Raw genomic sequence first — 21605 nt, 5'->3', positions numbered from 1 at the left:
GCATATGTTTAAAAAATAAATTGTCACTTTTTAAGGGGTACGAGTTGGGGTTGTTACAATATCAGTAATGTAGTTAACTATACATAAAAGCAACATCAAACAGTTTGTTAAATTGCGAATTCAGCTGATGACAAGGCATATGGTAGTCGGCCAGAAAATAAGACCAAATCATTAACAGTCCACTTTGATTATTTTTATTGCAAGCCATGAACTCAGCCTGCTAACCGCCATATTAAAAACCAGTTTTGAAAACGTAATACCAAGGCTAATAACAGCCTATCGAGTAGGGTCAAAACAAAAATTTTTTATGAAAGTAAGTTGATGACAGTTACATATGATGTCAAAACAGAATACAAAATGGATACAACTGATGACAGTCAGCCCCTAGCACGACCAACAAAAAAAATATGCTCACGCAGTCCATGGTAAGACATGAAAAATTCTAGTTATCAGTCCAATAAGGATGAGCTTAATAACAGTCCATAACAACATCTATCAAGACTAATTATTGGTCAAAAATTTAGTCTGATAACAGTCCACAATAAAGCATGTTCAAATATGATTTTCTTCTGTCAAACAAACGGAATTTTTATAACAGTCTTCTATATGGTTTAACGTGCTTGATTATCAGTCCGAAAAGAAATAAATATTTTTTTCATAACAGTCCACAAAGCTGCGTCAAAAGAGCACATAAAGTGCATACAACTAATGATAGTCAAAATCTTGAACTAATTATTCAATTTTAAAATCAGTATTAGGACAAGAAAAAAAATCATATTTTTTATGAAGTAAATTTGAACTCACAATGGTCGGCCAGAGAATAATATTAGTCAAAAAAAAAAATATGTGTAATAACAGCCACCCAAAAATTGGCAGGGCACCCCATGGATATATATATATATATAAAGCAAGAAATACATTCAGAAAAGACAGATTTCATGTATATTCACATGAACATGAACATGAACATGAACAAAATATCGAGAAGTCTAACTTTATGCTGTCTTTATTATTTTTCTTATGAAAAATATCAAGAATCATTAGTGTCGACAAATTTGAAAATATATTTACATATATTTCTAGATTTGCGCACATAGGGAAATTGATTCTCACTGAGGATTCGACCACTACATATATATGATCGACATAATATATATATATATATATATATATATATATATATATATATATATTGTATTTAATTCCAGATTTCCCTTTTTCCTCTAATATGTATACATTAAACCCGATTTTCACTCTTTTCTTCCCGTAAGAGTTAGAGAGAAACCTGTACCTTAGATTAAAATAGAAAAATAAGCTGGAAAATCGTCGGATGTCGGGCGAAAATGATGAATCTACCACCTTTCCTCTCCTCCTTCTTCTTCTTCTTCTTCTTCTTTTTCTTCTCCTTTTTTTTCCTTCTCCTTTCTAGAATATTTAATTTTTCTTTTTATTCTCTTGATATTTATTTTTTTGGTTTTATCTATCAAGAATCCTCTAGAGGGTGATGCCCCCCTCTAGAGTCTCTTTTCTATAGGGGATAAAATGTAGAACTCTATCTCTCTCTAATTACTTCTTATCTCTTATTATCTTGTATTATTATTTTTTATTAATTTACTAACTAGGAGACTATCTAGAGGGTGACGCCCCCTCTAGAACATCTTTCTAGGTAGAGTTTTAGTCCATGTGAAACTCTACCTTATCTAAATAAATAACAACAACAACAACAACAACTACGCCTTCATCCCAAAACAATTGGGGTCAGCGATATGAACCAAAAAAGAAATTCATTTTGGGTCTTCCACATGAATCCTTTTCCTCCAATCATTTCTATCCAACGCCATGTCCTCGGTGAGGTTCAAAGCATTCATATCCTTTCCTATCATCTCCATCCAAGTCTTCCTAGGCCTACCCCGACCTCTTTTAACTAATATATTTTCCCATTTCTCCAACCTTCTAACTGGAGCATCATTAGGCCTTCGCCGAATATGTCCAAACCACCGTAAACGATTCTCCCGCATCTTATTTTCAATGGGTGCAACACCTACCTTCTTACGTATCTCTTCGTTCCGAATCTTATCTTTTATTGTATTTCCACACATCCATCTAAGCATCCGCATCTCAGCTACACTCATTTTTTGAATATGATGTCTCTTGGCAGCCCAACATTCCGTACCATATAGTAAAGCAGGTCTAATAGTCGTCCTATAAAACTTTCCCTTCAACCGCAATGGCATTCTACGATCGCACAACACTCCAGTAGCACTTTTCCATTTCATCCACCCAACCTTTATCCTATGATTTACATCTCCCTCAATTTCTCCATACTTTTGAATGGTGGATCCCAAATATTTGAAATAATCATTCACCGGTATATCTTGCTCACCAAGCTTCACTACACTCCCATCCCTACTTCGTTGCTTACTAAACCGACATTCCATATATTCAGTCTTACTCTTACTCAACTTAAAACCTCTAGCTTCCTATGTCTGTCTCCATAATTCTAACTTAGCATTAACCCCAGCTCTAGACTCATCAATCAAAACAATATCATCAGCAAACAACATACACCACGGTACATTTTCTTGAATTGATCTCGTAAGCTCATCCATCACTATCGCAAATAGGAAAGGGCTTAAAGCAGATCCTTGATGTAACCCAACCGTTATCGGAAAATTGGTTGTCACCCCTCCACAAGTGCGGACATTGGTTACTACTCCTTCATACATATCTTTAATTATACTAATGTACTTGAGAGAAACACCTTTCTTCATCATTGTCCACCAGAGAACGTCCCTAGGTACTCTATCGTATGCCTTCTCTAAATCAATAAAAACCATATGCAAATCTTTGTTCCTCTCTCTATATCTTTCAATAAGTTGTCTAAGAAGATGTATAGCTTCCATAGTTGATCTTCCAGGCATAAAACCAAATTGATTCTCCGATATCATGACAACCTTCCTCAACCTAGACTCAATCACCCTCTCCCAAAGTTTCATAGTATGACTCATGAGTTTTATACCACGATAGTTTGTGCAATCTTGTATATCACCCTTATTCTTATATAAAGGCACCAAAGTACTCTTCCTCCACTCATTAGGCATCTTATTTGTTCGCCAAATCAAGTTAAAAAGATTTGTCAACCATTCTAAACCTTTCTCTCCCAAGCATTTCCAAGCCTCGATAGGTATACCATCTGGGCCAACTGCCCTTCTTGATTTCATTTTCTTCAAAGCCTCTGCAATTTCTTTCTTTTGAATCTTGCGCATGAAGTCACGATTTATCTCATGAAAAGGAATGGAGAAGTCTCCAAGATCTTGAGCATGACTATCATTAAATAGCTTATCAAAATAATCTTTCCATCTCTCCTTAATCTCCTCATCTTTGACTAAAACCCTTTGCGTTTCATCTTTGATACATCTAACCATACCCAAATCCTTCGATTTCCTATCTCTCATCTTTGCAAGCCTATAAATATCCTTCTCGCCTTCTTTGGTATCCAACTTGTCATAAACCTCCTTATATACCTTAGCCCTCGCGTTTCGAACAACTTTTTTAGCTTCCTTCTTTGCTATCATATACTTCTCCAAATTCTCATTATCACGACTCTTACTTAGATTTCTATAACACTCTCTTTTAACCTTAATAGCTAATTTGACATCCTCGTTCCACCATGATGTATCCTTACCTAGTGGTGCACCGCCTTTAGACTCACCCAATACCTCCTTAGCTACTTTTCTCATACCACCCGCTATCTTATTCCACATTGATTCTGAATCCTCCTCGAGACACCAATCAACTTCCTTAACTACCTGCTCTACAAACATTCCTTGTTTAGCTCCTTTCAGTGCCCACCACTTAATTCTAGGATCTATCCTATGTCTATCCCTTTTGCGGCATTGTCTAATTCTAAGATCTAAAATTAAGACTCTATGTTGTGTAGCTACACTTTCTCCTGGTATAACCTTACAATCGATGCAACAACCCCTATCTCTCTTTCTAAGTAGGAAAAAATCTATCTGACTCGTATTAACCCCACTTTTAAATGTTACTAGGTGAGACTCCCTCTTCCTAAACCAAGTGTTTGCTAAGATCATATCATAGGACAAACAAAAATCTAAAATCCTTTCTCCACTTTCATTTCTTTCTCCTATACCATAGCTTCCATGGATATTCTCAAATCCATCCCTACTAATGCCTACATGTCCATTAAGGTCACCGCCGATGAAAAGCTTTTCTCCATAGGATGTCTCTTGTACTACTCCATCTAAATCTTCCCAAAATTGATGCTTAATGGAATCATCTAAACCTACTTGAGGTGCATAAACACTAATAATATTAATAATATCCGTACCTAATACTAATTTAATAAGTAAAATTCTATCACCCTTCCTACGGACCTCAACTACATTATCTATAAACTGACGACTCATAACAATCCCTACTCCATTCCTATTCCTATTTATTCCTGTATACCAAATCTTATATCCCCAAGGTTCTATCACTGAAAGTCCTCTCATAGCAGAATTTTTCCTCAATTTAACCTTTAAATCGATTTTGAAGCTTTAAATTTCTTTACTCTTGGATTTTGGAATTTGGATTTGGATCCAACTCCATATCCAAAATCCATATGATTCTCAACCTGGACCAGATCCTAGTTAATATGGGTCATGGACTGACTTCAGATCCATATCAACGTGGAGCAAACGGATTGGATCCGATATGATCCAATCCAAAAAATGGTAAAAATAGAGGCGGGTCATTTTTGAAAAATGCGATTTTCGGGCCAAACTTAACTCAATTTCAGAAAAACTAAATATGAATGTTCTCAGAATTACGAGACACATCTAATACTATACTCTCCTGATTTTTGCTTTCGAATTTCACCTGAATTTAACCTGAATGTTGCTTAAATTTAAAGGTTAAAAATGAAAAGTTTTACAAATATTAATCGTCTCGTTTTGGCCTTGTCAGTGGGCCATGCCCAGACCTAGCTGACATCACCTATTTTAGAGGATATTTTCCATGATATTTATCAACTTTATAAAACACTTGGCCAAATTTCACAGTTTTTGAATTTAAAAAACCATGGAAGAACACACGATATTACAACGTGACTGACTACTCCATGTAATAATTATGTCATCAACAGACAAGATTGAGTGTTATATCATGATGATCAATGTGGGTGAATAAAGAATAAGCACATCGACTACGCGTGAAATCATTAGATCTCACATTTGTGCTGAAAGTCTCAAACCATGCCTTGTAATCCTGCTTGAGCCCATAGATAGCATTTCTTAACCTCAAGGTTGTCTTTACAACATCACCTTCGAGGTAGCCTGGAGGATGTTCCATATACACTTCTTCGTACAAATCATCATGAAGAAATGTGTTATTGACATCAAGTTGATACAAATGCCAACCAAAAGTGACAAGAGAAAGGATAACTCATATTGTCCACGTTCTAACTACAAAACTGAAGGTTTCATCAAAGTCAAGTCCATGCTCTTGAGTGTGCCTTTTGGCAACTAATCTTGCCTTATATCTCGATGCTACCATCCGCTTTATACTTAATCTTATAGAACCATCTACATATAACAATATTTTTATCTATGGGTATGTCTACTACCTCCCAAGTGCCACACTCATACATGGCATTAATTTCCCCATTCATAGCATTAATCCATCGAGTGTTTTTACATGCTTGAGTAAAACTGCATGATTCCTTTTCTTGACTGATAGAAGCCACAAACAATTGGAAATCAACATAGAAAGCATCATAACTTACCCACTTATCCGGTGAATGATGCTGCCTACTGGATCTCCTCAATTGCATTTGTTGTCTACCAACGTTAGAATGTGTTTCAGCTGTCTCCTAAGGTCTGTCTGCAAGCTCTTCTAATGCTTCGTGATCATCATTAGCTAACTGAATTGGCTGAGATTCCATCTGCACCTTAGAATGCCTTTTATATACTAAGGAAAACTGCTGAAACTGATCTGAATGTGTATTTTTGTTAGAACCAGCAGTGTATGACCTGATTCCTTCAACTTGATCAATATCCAAACTCTGTTGTGTGCTGAATTCACAGTTCTGATCACCATTATGACCGGACTGCACATCAATAATTATTGGTTGAGTCTCGAATTGGCTACCGATTGACTGAACCTGTCTGAAAGTGATCCTACATGTTGGGATCAACTGGATGTCAAAATTGATACTGGCTAGAATTTTATCACTGACTCGATCTTTTCTGGATTATGTTTGTGCACTCATTTTCATTGAATATAACATGTCTGAAAATAACAAGACGATTAGTCTCCAAATTAAAACACATGTAACCTTTAATCACCATCATAACCAAAAAATTGACAAGCTTGGGCCTTTGGAGCACACTTGTTTCAAAGAGAACGCAACACTTGCAACCAAAGGCACGAAGACTGGAATAACTAGGATGTTTTCCAAACAGTCTGAGGAAAGGCGTGTCACCATTCAACCCATCCAAAGGCATCCGATTAGTAAGAGTCATTAATAAGAAACACAACAGTGTGGAAAGCTTCAATCAACATGTCTGCCCTTAATTTAGAATCAGCCATCATAGTAAGAGTCGTTTTTGCTACATGATGATGCTTCCTTTCAGCAGTTCCATTTTGAGCTGCAGTTCTTGGGCAGGACATTTCATGTCAATGCCATTATCACAACGATATTCAATGAAATAATTTGAGGTGTATTCACCACCTCCATCACTACGAAAGACAAGAATATTCCTAGAAAATTGTGTTTTAACATAAACTTCGAATTGTTTAAAGACAACAAAAACTTAATCCTTGGACTTTAGAAAGAAAATCCAAGTGTACCTACTAAAATCATCGACAAAAATAATATAGTATCTGGATTTATAATAAGACATAACGGGCACTGGTCCCCAAACATTAGAGTGAACAAGTTCGAATGAGAATGAAATTCTTTTATTAGAATGTCCAAACGGTAATTCATGACTCTTACAAACAAGGTTGTAAGCATTGTATCGTTGCTCGTATCGATCGGGCCCAAAATAAGATACTTATCGTATCATAAAAAATCATAATGTTTTAATAAAACATTTAAAAAAATCCTAAAAAATCTGAAAACTAGCAAATTTTTTTAAAAAATCATAACATATGAAACAATGATTAATTGCAAAAAAATACAGCCATAAAATCACATATGAAGCATTTGTGTCTCTATAAGTTGCATAAGACATCATCAAACATCAATTGTTTCACAAGAAAATGCCACAAGACTGATACTTTCATATTACATAAACAAAAATATTATGGCAATAGTTGCACTCGATTTTCAATTGGTTTTCACTCATTACTTGAGTGCCTTATTGCCATGACGGATCATCCGATGACATCTTTGTTGGAGGAGTGTGGAGTCTGATTTCTACCTTTATATAAAGATTTTTTACCTTAACCCACTTTCTTGAATGGAAAAATGGTGGAAATGCACTTTTACTTTAGCAAACTGCAATCTCCCTAGCATGCGGATTGGCCCCCAATTCTCTCTCACGAGTTCTAGGATATGTGGATACCTCTCTAATGTTTTCTACACAAATGAGAGAGTCGGCCCTCAAGAGGTCTTTAAAACCCAAAACATAAAAATTATGATTCGACCCAAATCTTTGAAATGAAAGATTTAGGGAAATTGAAACATTTTCAGGGTCTTGAGGTTGCATACTCCAAATGAGGATTTTTGTTGACTCAGTACAAATATGCATCAGAATTAATTAGAAAGGCAAGGTTTGCAAATGATACAAAGCAAGTGAATACTCCTATGAAAGCTAATTGCAAATTAAAGCATACGGACGATGAACTTCTTAGTGACCATATAGTTTATAGAAAGCTAGTTGGGAGCTTGATTTACTTGACTATTTCACTGCCAAATATTATGTTTGTAGTTCATATTGGTGAGTCAGTTCATGAGTACCCCTAGGTCATCTCATTTAGCAACAATTTTGAGGATTATCAGATATGTTAGGGGTACCATATATTATGGATTGTTCTTTTGAGCTACATCATCGTTGGAGTTAAAAGCATACTGTGATGCAGATTTTAGGGGAGCTTTTCAGGATAGGCATTCTACCTTAGGGTTGTGTTTTTTTAGGAAAATCATTAATACCATGGAAGAGCAAGAAGCATCAAATGATTGTTTTGTCCACTATTGAGGAAGAATACCATGCAATGGCTCAAGTAACTGCAAAAATTATTTGGCTGAGGTGGTTATTGCAGGACATGGGAGTAATCATAGACACAACAACTACTTTGCATTGTGACAATCAAAGTGCTATTCATATTGCCAAAAATCCCAAATTTCATGAGTGGACTAAGCACATTGAGATTGATTGTCATTTTACTCGTCAGATATATCTGGATGGAGTTATATCTTTGGCATACATTGGGACTTAGAACCAGATAGCTGATTGTTTTATAAAAAATTTATTGTTGAAGGCTTTCCTATAATATCGTGTGTTTTTCTACCATGTTAAATTCTGAGATTTCAGAAAATTTGGCTAAGTTTTGGTAAAGTTGATAAAAAAACTCGATTTTAGGTGGCGTCAGCTAAGTCTGGGCGTGGCTTAGGACCCATTGACAAGACCTAAACGATCCAATTAAGATTTAGTAAAACTTTTTATTTGACCTTTAAAATCAAGCGAAATTCGGGTTAAATTCAGGATAAATTCATAGGCGAAATTCAGGTAATATATCATTAGATGCATTTCGAAATTCTGAAAACATTGATATTTTGTTTTTCTGAATTCGGATTACGGTTGACCCAAAAATCGGATCTAAATGAATACATAAGCCTCCAAATAGATTTGTCTCTTATGAATCATTTTCTCCAAACTATAGGGCTTGCCTTCTAGCTATTCATTCATATCATGAACCATCTAACTACAATGAAGCTAAAAACATAAAAGAATAGGTCGAAGCTATGAAAATAGAATTTGATGCATTACACAAGGCCACATACTTGGGCAATTCAACTTCTTCCCAAGGAAAAGAAGACAATATGGTGTAAATGGGTCTTTAAAATCAAAACAAAAAGTGATGGGTCCTTAGAAAGATATAAAGTAAGATTAATTGAAAGGACACTCTTAGAAATATGAAATAGATTATGAGGAAACATTTGCCTCAGTAGCTCGTATAACCATAGTTAGTGCTCTAGTTGCAGTAGCATCTATTAGAAAATGACATATATATCAGTTAGATGTTAAGAATGCATTCTTAAATGAAAATTTAAATGAAGTGTACATGGATCCTCCGCCTAGTTTGACTATTGAAAATGGTATAGTTCTTTGTCTTCAAAAAGCTTTATATGGGCTTAAACAAGCCCCTAAAGCATGGTATGATCGGTTTAGTGATACTATATTTTGTAATGAAACAAGGTACAATAGAACAATAGGGAAACAAACACAATGCCAACAAAGGGCTTTAATAAACTCACTTAAAGTTGGTCACTAATGGACCAAATACAATCTCAAAAGAGATAAAAATACCAAACAGCACAAGAGGCATACAAGCCTATAAGATGGGAAAAAACTCTAGAGAAAACCCTCAAATGTTTCTAAAAGCATTAAGGAATAACAAGGGAGTGAGGCTCTATTTATAGAGCCTCACTCCAACACATGGGAGGCAGTCCAGCTCTTTGGACTGCCTTCCAACAGTCATTATTATGATTGTTGGGTGGCAGTCCAACGTCTAGTTGGACTGCTGCCCAAGAGTCATATTTTGACTATTGTGCACAACAGTCATATTTTTGACTGTTGTGCCCAACAGTCATATTTTGACTGTTGTGCACAACAGTCATAAATATGACTGTTGCGCCTAAGCTGTATGGCAGTTTATTTATTTATTATAATGTTAAATTACATTTCAGTCCCTAGTGGACTGTACTATATGATAAAAGACAAAAATACCCTTATTGGGTATTTGGATACAATTTCATTTTTAACATTCCTCCTCAAACTTATGGGAAAATCACCGAAAGTTTGCTAAGAAGATACAAAAATTGAGGTAGTGGAAGAGCTTTGGTGAAGAAGTCTGCAATCTGAAATTCGGACTGGACATATGGCAATGTAATGGTCCCCTTCAAATATTCTTCGCGAACATAGTGACAATCCATCTCAATGTGTTTTGTTCGCTCGTGAAATGTGTGATTGTTGGCTATATAGATGGCACTTTTATTATCACAGCATAGCTTTGAAGGTTCTGAGACATCAACACCCATATCGGAAAGTAGTGCTCTCATCCACACAACTTCAGTGGTTGTGGTAGCCATTGCCCTGTACTCAACTTCCGTAGAGGATAAAGACGCTTTCTGTTGTTTTTTGCATCGCCAAGAAATGAGAGAATCACCTAAAAACACACAAAAGCCAGTAGTTGAGTGACGGTTATTGGGATCTCCTCCTCAGTCAGAATCAGTGTAAAAAATAAGACTTAAAGATGAGGAAGTGGATAAGAATAGTCCTTTAGATATAGTTTTCTTGATATATCGAACTATTCTTAATATTGCACTCATGTGGACGGTTGTGGGCGCATGTTGAAATTGACTTGCAGAATGTACGGCATGCGCAATATCTGGCCTTGTAATGGACAGGTACATCAACGATCCAATAAGTTGTCGATAAGGGGTTGGATCATCTAATAATACTCCATCTTCAGCTCGCATTTTCGCATTTATTACTTCAGGAGTATCAGCATATTTTGTGTCCGTGATTCCTGAACGCTCAACAATATCAGCTGCAAACTTGATTTGAGATAAAATATATCCTCTTGGTGAGTAGGCTACTTCAATTCCTAAAAAGTATCTCAAAAAACCAAGATCAGTCATATCAAAAGATTTTTTAAGCAAAATTTTAATATCTTTAATTTTCTTTTGATCATTCCCTGTGATGATCATATCATCAACATACAAAAGAAGAATGATCAATGAGGTACCTGTAGATCTCACAAAAAGAGCAGTGTCAGTGTAACAAGATTTAAATCCAAGTTTTAATATTGTACCACTGAACCGATCATACCATGCTTTAGGGGCTTGTTTAAGCCCGTATAGGGCTTTTTGAAGACGAAGGACCATGCCTTTTTCAATAGACAGACCAGGGAGAGGATCCATATATACTTCTTCATTTAAGTTTCCGTTCAAAAAAACATTTTTAACATCTAACTGATATATCGGCCATTTTTGAATGGATGCTATAGCAACTAGAGTTCTAACTGTAGTCATACGAGCTACTGGGGCAAAGGTTTATTCATAATCTATACCATATTCTTGAGAATATCCTTTTGCAACAAGTCTTGCTTTATATCTCTCAAGAGACCCGTCACTTTTTGTTTTAATTTTAAACACCCATCTACACCCTATTGTTTTCTTTCCGATATGAAGAGGTTGAATTGCCCAAGTGTGAGCCTTGTGTAATGCATCTAATTCAATTTTCATGGCTTCAACCCATTCGTTTATATTTTTGGCCTCGTTATAGTTGGATAGTTCATGATAGGAATGAATGGCTAGAAGACATGCCCTGTAGTTTGGTAAGAAGGATTCATATGAGACAAACCTACTTGGAGGCCTATGTGTTCGTTCTGACCTTCTAACACTAGTTTCTTCAGTATTTGTTAATTGATTATATCTGTCAAGGGCACATGGATGCTCCCCAGTATTTCGTCTAGAGTATTGAAGATCTTGAGATGGTTCACTACTTGAGTCATTAATAGACTCGAAGGTTTCAATATCATTACTAATACCTTTATTGGGTAACAAATCAAATAAGAAAGCATACTCGGATTCTTTCTTAGGAACTTCAAAATCAAATCCACTGTCATTTTCTAGAAAGGTAACATTTCTAGAAACATAGAGTTTATCATTTGTTTTATCATAACATCGATATCCTTTTTTATTATCAGCATAACCAAGAAAGACATATTTTATGGCTTTAGGAAAGAGTTTGCTATATTTTTCAAGAAGCACGAAGCATTTACATCCAAATACCCTTAGCCTTTTTAAATCAGGAGAAATTTTAAAGAGTTTTTCAATAGGAGACTTGTTTTCCAAAGTTTGAGAAGGCATTCTATTTATCAGATAGACTGCGGTTAGGGCAGCTTCAGCCCAAAATTGCTTTGGAATTTCTTTTGAAATAAGTAAGGTTGTAGTAGTTTTAATGATATGACGATGTTTTCTTTCAGAAATCCCATTTTGTTGAGGTGTCCTAGGGCATGATTTTTGATGCACAATTCCATGATTTTTTAGATATAATTGAAATTCATTTGAAAGAAACTCTCCCCCAGAGTCGGAGCGGAAGACTTTAATATTTGTTTTAAATTAATTTTTAACTAGATTATGAAAGTTTTTAAAACATGAAAAAACTTCGGATTTGAGTTTTAGAAAGTAAATCCAAGTATGTCTACTAAAATCATCTATAAATGTAACATAGTACGAATAACCACCTTTTGACATAACAGGGGCGGGACCCCACACATCTGAATGCACTAATTCAAAAATTTTATGTGTCACAGAGGTTCTAGACTCAAAAGGCATCATTTGCATTTTTCCAAGTATACAATCTTCACATACAAAATTTTTATCTTTACAAAATTTTTCCAAAAATGGAAAAAGAGATAATTTGGATATACTTGGGTGTCCTAATCTTTTATGCCAAAGATCTATATTAATGTCTTTGACATGATTACAAAACGAGTATTTTGGTAAACACAGGAAATCCATGTAGTAAAGGTCTCCTCGTCTATGGCCTTGCCCAATCAGCTTCCCTGACTGGAGATCTTGCACCCAACACGCCTTAGATGAGAAGAATACTTTACAACCATAGTCAACAATTTGAGAGACCGAAAAAAGATTCAAATCCAGTTTGGGAATGACTCTCACTTTTGGAACAAAGAATTTTTTTGAAATATCATCAAGGTTTCCTAAGCTTTTGACTTTTAAAGAGGTACCATCGGCAGTTGACACACATGAAAAATATGATTTAGTGCAATCAAATAATAGAGACTCATTATGAGTCATGTGGAAAGAAGCACCTGAGTCTAGAATCCAAGAGGTCTTACCTGGAGAAGACGAGGAAGAGATGACAGCTCCGGATGTAGAAGGTGCAGCCTTAAGAAATTGTGAGACGGCTTCTGCTATTTGAGCAAGATTTAATTCATTGAAGCTGCCCCCTTTTCTTGATTCTTGAGGTTCTTCACTTAAGGCGGCCACCTTTTTAAATTTGGGACATTCCGGCCTTATATGTCCGGGTTCCTTACAATGATGACAAATAATTTTTCCTTTGTATCCTCTTGCATTGTGTCCTTCTCCATTGAACTTCTTCTCAAAGTGAGGTGGTTTATATGTTTTCACAAAATTTCCGGGCCTTGCCATGGCAAGGACCTCATTATTAGACTTGTGCATTCCAAGTCTCGTCTCTTCTTGACAAATTTGAGCAAGGGCCTCACTTATAGAAGGAGAAGTGGTCCTATGAAGTAAGGAAGATCTTACTTTCTCAAATTCCGGTCGAAGGCCATAAAGAAAGGAGAAAAGATTTTCTCTTTCGATTTGGGTTCTTCTCATATCAATAGCCGAACCTTCCCATTTTGGTTCCAACATGGCTAATTCATCCCAAATAAGAGATAAAATATCGTAAAAATCTCTTACACTTTTATCTCCTTGTTTTGAATTACGTACCTTATCTTGGAGATAATAAAGTCTAGCCATATCCTTTTGGATAAAAGTACTTCTTAGAAAGCTCCATGCGTCACATGCCTTCTTGAATTTGATGATATTGGTGGCGATCTTGAACTCTATGGTATTCATAAACCATGAGAGTATTTGTGCATTGCTTGCCTCCCAATCTTCCAATTTATTTTGGAATTCTTCTAAGGCTTTTTCTTTTTCTTCTTTGGACAAGGCTTTGACTTGATCTCCTTCTCTTCTAGTCAATTTGAGTTGTGGTTTATTAGTAGAACTACTAACAAAACCCCACAATTTTTTTCCTTTGATATGATTTTCCATAGCCGTCGCCCACATCAAGTAGTTGTTTTCATTGAGTTTGTAGGTGATGACGGTGGCGAACTCTCTTTCTCCCATAATGAATACTTGAGTTTAGACTAGAGGAGATAGGGAATGATCAATGATCGAAGAACACTTCCTTCACGAGATTCTCCTTCTTTCAAGAACCTCGCTCTGATACCATGTAATGAAACAAGGTACAATAGAACAATAGGGAAACAAACACAATGCCAACAAAGGGCTTTAATAAACTCACTTAAAGTTGGTCACTAATGGACCAAATACAATCTCAAAAGAGATAAAAATACCAAACAGCACAAGAGGCATACAAGCCTATAAGATGGGAAAAAACTCTAGAGAAAACCCTCAAATGCTTCTAAAAGCATTGAGGAATAACAAGGGAGTGAGGCTTTATTTATAGAGCCTCACTCCAACACATGGGAGGCAGTCCAGCTCTTTGGACTGCCTTCCAACAGTCATTATTATGACTGTTGGGTGGCAGTCCAACGTCTAGTTGGACTGCTGCCCAAGAGTCATATTTTGACTATTGTGCACAACAGTCATATTTTTGACTGTTGTGCCCAACAGTCATATTTTGACTGTTGTGCACAACAGTCATAAATATGACTGTTGTGCACAACAGTCATAAATATGACTGTTGTGCCTAAGCTGTATGACAGTTTATTTATTTATTATAATGTTAAATTACATTTCAGTCCCTAGTGGACTGTACTATATGATAAAAGACAAAAATACCCTTATTGGGTATTTGGATACAATTTTTTTTTAACATATTTAACCTTGAATTTAAATCGTGTTACACTTACACTGCACTTTTTGTTAGATTTATAGGTAACTCACTTGTCATTCTTTTTTTGCATGTTAATGATATGATCATCAATGGGAATGATTAGAAGGAAATTGAAGAAATTAAAATTATGCTCAAAAAACTTTTGATATGACTAACCTTGGTTTTTTGAGATATTTTTTAGCAATTGAAATAGCCTACTCGTGAAAAGGGTACATTTTGTCTCAAATCAAGTTTGCAACTGATATTGTTGCACGTTCGGGAATCACTGACACAAAATATGTCGATACTCCTGAAGTGATAAATATAAAATGAGAGCTCAAGACGGAGTGTTATTAGATGATCCAACTCCTTATAGGCAACTTATTGGATTATTAATATACATGTCGATTACCAGGACAACCATTGTGCATGCAGTACACACTGCAAGTCAATTTCAACATGCGCCCACATCGGTTTACATGAGTGCAGTATTAAGAATAGTTCGATACATCAAGAAAACTATATCTAAAGGGCTATTCTTATCATCTTCATCGTCTCTAAATCTTATTGTTTATACTGATTTTGACTGGGGAGGAGATCTCAATAACCGTCACTCAACTAAAGGTTTTTGTGCGTTTGTAGGTGATTTCATCATTTGTTGGTGATGCAAAAAACAACATAAAGTTTCTTTATCTTCCACGGAAGTTGAGTACAAGGTGATGGCTACAACAACCACCGAGGTCGTGTGAATGAGAGCACTACTTTCAGATATGGGTGTTGATGTTTCAGAACCTTCAAAACTATGTTGTGATAACAAAAGCGTCATATATATAACCAGCAATCACACATTTCATGAGCGAACAAAATATATTGAGATTGATTGTCACTATATTCGCAAAGAATATTTGAAGGGAATGATCACTTTGCCCTATGTTCAGTCCGAGTTTCAGATTGCGGACTTCTTCACCAAAGCTCTTCCTCTACCAAGATTTTTTATCTTCTTAGCAAACTTTCAGTGATTTTACTGTAAGTTTGAGGGGGAGTGTTAAAGTACTGTGTATATACTCACTGATATACATAAGTTTATAAATATACATATATCAGGGGTATTATGGTTATTTCATGTAATATATTTTAGTACAGTCCATTGGGGACTGAAAAGTCATTTTCCTTTTCTTTTTTATTTTCTTTTTGTTATTTTAATCCATGTGACTGTTGGGAGGTCAGTCCAACTAGTCGTTGGACTACCTCTTTTTATGTAAAGTGAGGCTCTATAAATAGAGCCTCACTACCTCTTATAATGCTAGAATTCATCTTTTTATTTTATGTTCTTGTGGGCTGTGTGCCTTTGTACTATTGTGAAGTTCATACTTTTTATCTCTTTTGTGAGTTTGTTGTCGGTCCATTAGATACCATATTATATTTGTGCACTTGTGTAGCCCCTTGTTGACATTGTAATTATGCACTCTTATTTCATTACAGTATTGAGTAATTTGACCAATAGAAAGCAAATTCATGGCAAGAGAAGGAACTAAGGAAACTTCAAGTACACTTAAGTTTTTCATAAAGATTGGAATCAAAAGTAATTGAACCAACTTTAGAGATATCCATGAGGGAGCCGTCAGCAGTGCAAAAGGAACCACGACATGGCCTATAATTGGTTACTATAGACTTATTAGATGTTATATGACATGAAGCTTCTAAATCTATCAACCAGCCAGAACCAATACTAGGGATCCCTGCATAAGCACAACCAGAGGTACCAGAAGGTATAGTTGAACTGGATGAGGCTGATAGAGAGAGGAGATGTTAAACTTGTTGCGTCAACTGATCAATCCTAGAGGCCATAGAAGCCTGCAGATCAGAAGTGGAGGTGGAGACAACTGCAGATATGTTCTCATCCTCCTTTCCTATAGTCTTTTCTCCACCAGTCGTATTAGACATCACAGCACTCCCACCCATCTTCACATTCTTCCTCCTCAATGTTGGATACAACTTTTTCATGTGCCCCATTTCCTTGCAATAGTTATATGCACACCACTCATATGAAACTTGGGTGTCCCACCCTTTGGCCCACCATAGCTACTCACTTCATTTTGGTCTGTTCTGCAATAAGCTCAGAAAGAGCTTGAGTGACGGAAGGGAAGAATGTCCTATGAATTATGACACTTCTCACATTGCCAAATTCAAGACAAAGTCCCATAAGGAACTCTATCATCCTCACAGTCTCTCTGGCCTGAGTCTCTACAATCTATGTAGGCCTTGCAATCCTTGCATTTATCTCTCTTCTTGCTACTCTCAATCAAGGCCAATGAGTCCCACAATACCTGCATCTCAGAGTGTTAATCCTGAATAGACTTTCCTTATCTTAAGGACCTCAAGTCTTGCATTAATTGGTACTTATGAGCCTAGTTTTCTTGCATGTACACCTGCTTTATATAGCCCCATGCATCTTTGGCTTCTTGAAACTTAGAAATATTCATCGCAATTATTGGCTCTACCAAACCAAGAATCCATGACTTCACTTCAAGTTTGTTTATCTTTCATTCTTTCTTCAAAGCATCATGATTTGGATCACCGGCATTGGACTTCACATTAGTTCCATCAAGATACCCTCCCAATCATTTCCCTTCAATCACCGACCAAAATGCATAGTTGTTGCCATCAAGTTTCACTGGAGTCAACTGTATAGGATCTCCTTTCTCCATTCTTACTTGAACCCCCAACTACAATGTCAAGTAGCTGCAAAAAGGCACTAAAAAACAATATGCACAGTAGAAACTAACAGTGCAATAACAGTCCAGTAAGATTCACCCAACAAAGTATTCAGCTCACAAGAACAACCAAACACTCTACAGCCGATATCAAGAAACGCAGTAAATTCTGAATAAAACTGAACCAAATGATGTGTAAACCGTTCACAATAATCCAATATGTGTAGTATAAGCACAAAACCAGCAATACTACATTGTATCAGACCCAAACAAGTGAACTTGATAAGCCCAAAATTTGAAAATCAAGATATTGCCTGAATATAATACCCACAAAATTCAACAAAACTCTGCCAAAACATCACTAAATCCACCCAAAGCACTTCTGACAGATTTATCTCACAAAAATGACACCAGAGGATTGATTTATAGTCATCAACAGCAATCAATTAACTCAGAATAACCAGATTTCCACAATCTGGTCACAGAATGCCGACACCCAGAAAATTCTTAGAAAAAACAGAAAAAATTCAGAATACCCTGATGATCAAGATTTTTTATTCACTGGGCTTCTAAAATCATAATCTATCCGATTTTTATACCAAATCAACAAACTTGCAGATTGTTGAACCTCCCTTGCTGAGATCAGCAATGCACGAGTCCCAAGATGCAGATGAAGCTCCGATCTCCTTTTATGATAAACTCGAGCACTCCTCATCTATGTTAATGTGGCTCTGATACCATATTAACTTGTATTAGATTGCATATGAAAACAGGGAGCTTAAGAGAAGAGGCACAAAAGGGAGAAGAACAATAGCTTCATTAGCTTGAAAAGAATTAGAGGATACAACATATAGGGGGCCTTCCCTTAGGGTTACACAGGAAGACAAAAACAGTTGACTAAAATGCCTAAGGTTATGTTACAAAAATACCCCTCTATAATAAACATATGAACAGAATAAGAGGGTAGCGTACACACACTTGTAAGATGAGTATTACATTCCTTAACTGAAATCACTTTGATGATCTAAAATAGCTTTTTACATAATAATCGAGTATCCTATTTTTTGCAATGAAATTTGATTGAAATATGATCACTAATGTCTAGGTTATTGATCCACATTCTTAGGTTCGGTTTGGAAAGTGGTAATTGGAGGGAAATGATGCCCACCGGAGGGAAATGGCTGATGTGAACTGCCATCTAACCTGCTTGGGAAGGTGGAGGTAGTAGATTTGTAAAAATAGAGAGGCAGTCCACATCAACCATTTTCTCCTTTTACTCTGTTTTTGTTAACTTCACAAGGAGGTGGTATTTGCCAAATATTTCTCCCTGAAGGATTTACTGTTGAAATTACAAAGTTATTACCAGTAAATAAGCACGGTAAACTTGTTATTTACCAACTCTCATTTTACCTTATTCGCAATATATATATATATGGACAACTCTCTGATGTGGATGAGTACATGGTATCAATGAGTTGAAATGAGCAATATCTTATTGCTCATGTTTTTTTCAAGTGAATCTAACCTTATAAATATAATCTACATGGTCTGTTTGGTCGAGAATGACTTTTAAATCACCAAAATCTGGCTTGTTTATAGGATTTTTTGGTCATCCAAAAATTAACTGCCAGGAATGCACAAAATTTTCACGACTTGAAAGACATTTGTCAAAAAAACATGATATAAGGGCTGATCTCTTACAAATTGACTACATTCAATACATCTGCAGGGTCAGATTGAGTCGAAACAACTTGCATCTATGAGTTTCGACTCATTGACACGGTAGACTCATCCACACCAAAGAATTATCATATATATATATATATATATATATATATATATATATATATATATATATATATATATATATATATATATATATATATATTCTTCCTCTCATTCTATATGATAAAAAAGATGCCTCCTAACAAGAGAGAATCAAAGAGAATTATGTATCCTGAAACTTGAAAAAATTGAATGTAATGCCAAAAAGATGGATTCTTCTAATTCTAACTTGCAGGAGATCTCTCTTTTGTAATTACACAAGCCATATGCCTGCAGTCTTGTTTCTTATGTTGATTTTTCTGCGTTTTTTTTTTTTTCCTTTTTTGCATTTTGTTTGTCTCTGATGTGTTTGCATATGCTATCTTTTTCAGATGCCATTATGCACTGCAAAGGGTGCTAGAAACCCGAAGAATTCATGGAGAGCTCAAGAATAACATCTAACGACCCTGATTTGGTTAAACATCCACGTGGCATTTTTTTCCATTTTATACTTGTTAACCACTAAGTCTCATGGGAATAGAATTGTGAAAAGCATGTCTTTCTGTCAGTAAGCGATGGCAGTGATTGTTGCACAAGCTAATGTATTCTGGTTCTCTTTCAACCCCATGGATGTGTTCTCATTGAAGTTTGAAGTACGCTCTCTCTCTCTCTCTCTCTCTCTCTCTCTCTATATATATATATATATATATATATATATATATATATATATATATATATATATATATATATATATATATATATATATATATATGGCCTGCAACCCTGCTAAATGGCAAATGTACCATACATGCTAAATGTACTTGAACCAGGGTTACCGGAAGCTTCTTAGGTAGGTAGGAAGCTCGTTTCCCGGAAACTCGCTTCAGAAGCGCGATACTTCTCGCTTTCGAAACTTCATGGGAAGCTCGATTCTCCCACTCTTCTTTTATGCTTCTCATACACATGGTCTATGCATATTATATACTTTTCTCACGTTTCTTTTCATCTTTTTCATGTATTTTCTCTCACGCTTTCACTCATTTTCCATGTACTTTTTTTTAAATTGGTAACCATCATTGTTAGATTTTAACAAAAATTTAACTCTTTTACAGAAAAATCATGAAATATAAGAATGATCAATTTTATTTTAGTTTTTATTTGTTTCTTGTTTGATTCCATATTGCTTCATTTTTTATTCATATTTCGCTTTTAAATTGAAACTTCGCTTCCCGCTTCGTATAAATTTTAAAATGCCTTGCTTCTCGCTTCCGCTTCCCGTATCGTTTCCTACTTCCGCTTCCTAGTTTGGCAACCTTGACTTGAACCGTCCATTATTTTCCTCATCGGATGGTCCAAAGATTCCCCTACTTTTTTTTACGAAGAAAGCTGAGGTTAGGCATATCCCCACCAGTTATACAACTCATACCTTTGGGTTTTGATCTTGCAACGTCCCAACACATGGTGACGTGCACTAACTGCTCCTACCAAACAAGTGGAGCCAACCACCCCCCCCCCCCCCCCTTTTTTACTTTACAATTTGCACTCCCCTCTCCTGTTTTACATACCAATGAAACTCTCTCTCTCTTCCCTGCTCCTGCTATTGTGCCTTTATCACCACCCGTCTACCTTCTTCTTCTTCCCCTCTTTTAATCTCCTCAATCTTCCCTCTCTGCCTCTTCCCTCTCTCTGTCTGCCTATTGCTGCATTACCACCATACCATCACCAACGTTGTCTTCCCCTTTTTGCACCACTACTGCTGCCATCATCCCCATTGCTACTGTTTTGCCTCCATCCCTGCTGCTGCTACTGTGCCACCATCATGACCACCTGCAAGAGCCTTGGTTACTGTGCAAAACATACCAATGGAGCTCTACTTGTGTGCCAGTTGACTCTTGCTTGTACTTTAATGGTTAAATATGCACACATCAATTCGTTCCTTTTCTCTATATTTTTCTTTCCTGGAATTACTTTCTGCATTGCAAAGCACAGATGCAGATGGTCCGTTTTGTACTTGAAATTACTTGTAGCACTCATTTCTGCTATCATCAGGTGTAACCAAGTAGAATAATTCTTCTTTGTTATGTTGAAACGTGTGTTTTACAACAGCCACAATACTTGTCTAAAATTATTAGGGGAAAATTTTCATATATGACCATTTTATGTACCTGACATAAGTGACCCAATAAATGATAAACACATTATAGAGCTTTTGATGACTGGTTAGTTCACAAAAATGGGTTGAACGTATTTTTTTGGCTTGCTATTTGATACGCTGTGGATGTTTGTGTGGGAAATTCAA

The 21605-nt window shown here is 36.0% G+C and overlaps 1 protein-coding gene across 2 annotated transcripts in view; it reads left to right on the top strand.

The window, feature by feature from the left end:
* The window catches only part of LOC149840874 (lipase class 3 family protein), a 150321-nt gene extending 130369 nt beyond the window's left edge, over window positions 1–19952 (top strand). For both annotated transcript variants that reach the window (XM_090003413.1, XM_090003412.1), the window contains exon 14: window positions 19699–19952. In XM_090003413.1, coding sequence (XP_089859539.1) covers window positions 19699–19768 — 70 coding nt within the window. In that variant the 3' untranslated portion in view covers window positions 19769–19952. The remainder of the gene's footprint in view (window positions 1–19698) is intronic.
* Window positions 19953–21605: the final 1653 nt, after the last annotated feature.

The sequence above is a fragment of the Nuphar pumila genome, chromosome 4, assembly GCF_984573655.1.
Source record: "Nuphar pumila chromosome 4, dmNupPumi1.hap1.1, whole genome shotgun sequence".
NCBI classification, from domain to species: Eukaryota; Viridiplantae; Streptophyta; class Magnoliopsida; order Nymphaeales; family Nymphaeaceae; genus Nuphar; species Nuphar pumila.
This window is presented reverse-complemented; position numbering and strand designations above follow the sequence as displayed.